A 4615-nucleotide genomic window follows, 5' to 3' on the forward strand; every position below is an offset into this window, starting at 1 on the left:
TGTGTGTGTTTGTGAGTCTGTGTGTGTGTGTGTGTGTGTGTGTGTGTGTGTGTGTGTGGAGGGACAGTCTTGTTGTCATTTCTCAGACTTCCTCATGGCGGCGCCAGAAACCACGCGCTGTAGCTTTAAGCTCCATCAGTTTCTTCTTCATAAAGTGCTTTTGCATCATCTTGTAAGTGGCCATAGAAACATCTTGGAGAACACACGTCCCTCATGAAACAAAGACCCTAAAAACAACCTAAATCCGAGCCGGGTCCAGGGTTCTACTTTGAGTACCGGCCGAGGCTCGACGTGGCCCTCAGCGGTTTCTTCTGGCCGGCCGGTAACGGCCGTAGAACAAAGTCAAAGTTTGCCGTGGTGGACATGGCGTAGAAGACGTTGGCTTTGTCCGGTATGAGCAACTCTGGAAAACAGGAAAACACAAGATTGATCGTCAGGTTAGGGCTGCACGCCCATTTCTAACGATCTTTTATTGGACAAATTCAACATTGAATTGACATCAACAGGTAACGCTACAGGAGAATGAAAGTTTTCAGTTTTCTACTCATATTTCTTTTCAAATAACACAAAAATCTGCTAGTGTCTTGGTCAATATGTCGCAACCTTTCGCAAATATCTTCATATATACACTGTATATACTGTATTTATATGAAGGAGAAGAAGAAGCAGAAGAAGAGGAAGAAGCAGAAGAAGAAGAAGAAGAAGAGGAAGAAGCAGAAGAAGAAATGGAGGAAGAAGCAGAAGAAGAAGAGGAAGAGGAAGAAGAAGAAGAGAAAGAAGAGGAGGATGAGAAAGAAGAGGAGGCAGAGAAAGAAGAAGAGGAAGAAGCAGTAGAAGAAGAAGAGGAAGAAAAAGAGGAAGAAGCAGAAGAAGAGGAGTAAGAGAAAGAAGAGGAGGAAGAAGAGGAAGAAGCAGTAGAAGAAGAAGAGAAAGAAGAGGAAGAAGAGGAAGAGGAAGAGTCCTGTCCCCTACGGGGTCCTGACCTCTCTCCGGGGAGATGACCTGGGTCAGGCTGAAGTCTCTCCGGTCCACGTGGTCCAGGTGATGCTTCTCCAGCGCCCGTTGGATCACCTGCGCAGTCTTGTCCTGGCTGGTCAGCTGTAAAAGAAGAAGAAAACCGTTACAACCAGGCCGGTACAACCAGGCCGTTACAACCAGGCCGGTACAACCAGGCCATTACAACCAGGCCGGTACAACCAGGCCGGTACAACCAGGCCGGTACAACCAACCAGGCCGGTACAACCAGGCCGGTACAACCAACCAGACCGTTACAACCAGGCCGTTACAACCAGGCCGGTACAACCAGGCCGTTACAACCAGGCCTGTACAACCAGGCCGGTACAACCAGGCCTGTACAACCAGGCCGGTACAACCAGACCGTTAAAACCAGGCCGGTACAACCAGACCGTTACAACCAGGCCTGTACAACCAGGCCGGTACAACCAGACCGTTACAACCAGGCCGGTACAACCAGACCGTTACAACCAGACCGTTACAACCAGGCCGGTACAACCAGACCGTTACAACCAGGCCTGTACAACCAGGCCGGTACAACCAGGCCGGTACAACCAGGCCGGTACAACCAGGCCGGTACAACCAGGCCTCAATTTGTATTCGAATCCCGATTCTACTTCTACTGATTCAAAATCGATTCATAGGAAAAATGCAAATTAATTAATTAAAAATCATACAATGTGATTTCCTGGGTTTTTGAGTTGAAGTGTACCTATGATAAAAATCACAGACCTCAGACAAACTGCAAGGTATAACATACTTGTTCTCCCACAGTATATATATACACATAAATATTTGATAAGCAGATCAGCAACGTTGTTAAAATGACCTTTTTCCAGCTTCGCCTGCTGGCTAAAGTTAAGCCTTTCTGAGCAGGCACGACGTAGTAAAGGCCATTCATGCTTTTATCAGTTCAAGGTTGGACTACTGCAATGCCCTCTATGTTGGTCTGACTCAGACCTCCATCTCACGTCTTCAACTTGTTCAAAATGCTGCTGCTCGCTTTTTAACAAATACACCTAGACGTGCACACATCACTCCCGTTCTCTACACCCTGCATTACATATACATACATACATATACATACATATATACATTATATAACCCGGCATCGGCTCCCGGTGCGTTTTAGAATAGATTTTAAGATTTTATTGTTTGTTTTTAAAGCTTTAAATGGTCTTTCCTCAGAGTACTTGTCTGACATTTTAACTGTGCGGGAACACAACCGGTCACTGCGGTCTTCAAATCAGTTGGTTTTAGAAGTCCCATATGGTCCAGGTCCAGGTCTAAACGGTGGGGGGGTCAGGCTTTTGCAGTTGCAGCCCCAAGACTCTGGAAGTTACCCCCTGATATTCGTACTGTTACAGATGTCACTCTTTTTAGGTCCAAACTTAAAACACATCTGTTCAGTCTGGCTTTTAATAAGTAGCAGTGGTGTGACAATTTGTATTCTTTTGTTTCTTTGTAACCTTTTCTGATTTTACTGTTTTCTATGTTTATTCTTTCTGTTGTATGTTTTTACTCATTTTGTTAAGCACTTTGGATACCTACTGGTTGTTGTAAAGTGCTATATAAATACATTTTGATTGATTGATTGATTGAAATATACGTATATACATACATACACACACACAAACTGGGTTGGGGTCTACATTCCCTGTAGTGTTAGCGTTAGCATTAGCGTTAGGAGGAACTCACCAGGATGCTTTTGTACATGTTGCCGTTGTTGTGGCCCAGGTCCACGCTCACCCTGACGATGCAGGAGTCGCCCACCTGCCGGTTGTACACGGGCAGCGACGTCATGGACACCGAGCGCTTGTGGTGGGAAACCAGAGGGGGCTTCGGCCGAGCGCCGATGGGAGGCCCGAGGGGGGCGCCCGATGGGGGGCCCGACGGGGTGCCCGACGAGGCGCCTGACGAGGGGCCTGACGCGGGCGGGGAGCAGAGATCTGCCCGGCGGTCGGAGGAAGAACCGGTCGGAGGGGGAGAGTCTGGAGGGAAAGTGGCCGAGGAGCAGGAAGACGAGGACAAGGAGGAAGACGAAAACGTCTCTGACACGTTGTTGCAGGAGCTGTGAAAGGACTGGAGACGAGACAAAAACAAGGGACGAAACGTTAGAGGTGCGCCATTCAGAAAGTGTCACGATTCAATATCGATTTTTGATTCATATTACGCATCACATCATCTACATTAGGGCTTCAAATTTTGGTTTGTAAAATGTGTATTAATGTGCATAAAGAAGCCGAGAAAAGATGGAAAAATCTCCAAAAGGCATCAAGAGACAGATTAGACATTCGTAGAATATGTCACAAAAAGTTAGATTTTATTTCCATCATTTACACTTTAAAATAAAATAAAACAAAAAAATGGCGTCTGCAAAAGCTTGGGCACCCTGCAGAGTTTCTAGCATGTACCCCCCCTGCACACACACAAACACACACACACACACACACACACTATGGAGCCCCACTGTACATGTAGTGACGTTTCCCATGTGACAGTAGGCCTATACACGCCATGCTCTCCCTTCTCCTCAATGAAGCCTCCATGTTTCCAGGCTTGTGGCGATGTGCTATAGGTGCCAAAAAACACAAAAACTATGCTTGGTACTGCCAATTTGTTTTGTTTTGTCATGGTTCATGTGTGCAATATACATTACACTTCATGAGAAAATCAGCTCATGAATCATCGTCGAGGATCGTGAGATCAGTTCTAAGCTGAAAAAAATGTTGAGTCATGTTTTTTACCTGAATCGTGCAGGTCTAGTTTGGTGTGTCAGCACCTTTAAGCTATTTAAAATCCGCAACACACAAATGACACACACACACACACACACACACACACACACACACACACACACACACACACACACACACAATTAGCTTAGCAGCAACTCATTTAGAAACGGCTTGAATGTAACAGACGTTCATTAATATCAAAAAGGGACTAAAGCTTTGATGAGGATCTTCTGTGATGCAAAATGATGTTTCCCAGTTTTCAAAAGCCATTCGTTGTATTTCCCTTCTTACTGGTGATGTGTCAGCGTGTTTGAGTGTAAATAGTGGATGTTGTGCTGAACACAGCGGCCCTTTAGACGAAGGCCGGGCACGTATGGAAAGAAAACAATGAGGCACGCACGCACACGAACACACACGCAGCCACAGTGTACCTGCAGTCGGATGTGACAGGCCGAGTTTGGGGAGGAGGGAGCCTCTATCTCAGATCCACTGGACCCAGAAGACGAAACGCTGATCTGGTCCGCGGGGACGTTTTTAGATCCGTCGTTCACTGTGAGGAGACTGAAGACAGACATGAAGCTATGGCTTGTATCTAAAACTCATTTTATTGATGATAATAGTGCTGTTTTTATATTGAGAAATTGATTACATCATGGTATATAAGTTATAAAAGGGGTTACTACTTTTCTTTTTGTGTAACCTGAAGAAGCTCCGAAAATCGCCAATCACACCAGATTCCACTTAAATAAATAGTAATTTTATCATCGTAAAACACACTTCATTCAAAGAGATATGCTGCTCTATACACGCTAAAAGTAGTGATTATTTACATGGAGTCTGGTGGAGATATGCTGCTCTATACA

General features: G+C 45.5%; 1 protein-coding gene across 1 annotated transcript in view; it reads right to left on the reverse strand.

The window, feature by feature from the left end:
* Nucleotides 1-36: 36 nt before the first annotated feature.
* LOC117958295 (ral guanine nucleotide dissociation stimulator-like 1) overlaps nucleotides 37-4615 on the reverse strand; it is a 43702-nt gene continuing 39123 nt past the window's right edge. Inside the window, 4 exon segments of the mRNA XM_034894625.1 lie at nucleotides 37-403; nucleotides 984-1098; nucleotides 2713-3096; nucleotides 4184-4350. Coding sequence (XP_034750516.1) covers nucleotides 264-403; nucleotides 984-1098; nucleotides 2713-3096; nucleotides 4184-4350 — 806 coding nt within the window. The 3' untranslated portion in view covers nucleotides 37-263.

The sequence above is a fragment of the Etheostoma cragini genome, chromosome 15, assembly GCF_013103735.1.
Source record: "Etheostoma cragini isolate CJK2018 chromosome 15, CSU_Ecrag_1.0, whole genome shotgun sequence".
In the NCBI taxonomy this organism is placed as follows: Eukaryota; Metazoa; Chordata; class Actinopteri; order Perciformes; family Percidae; genus Etheostoma; species Etheostoma cragini.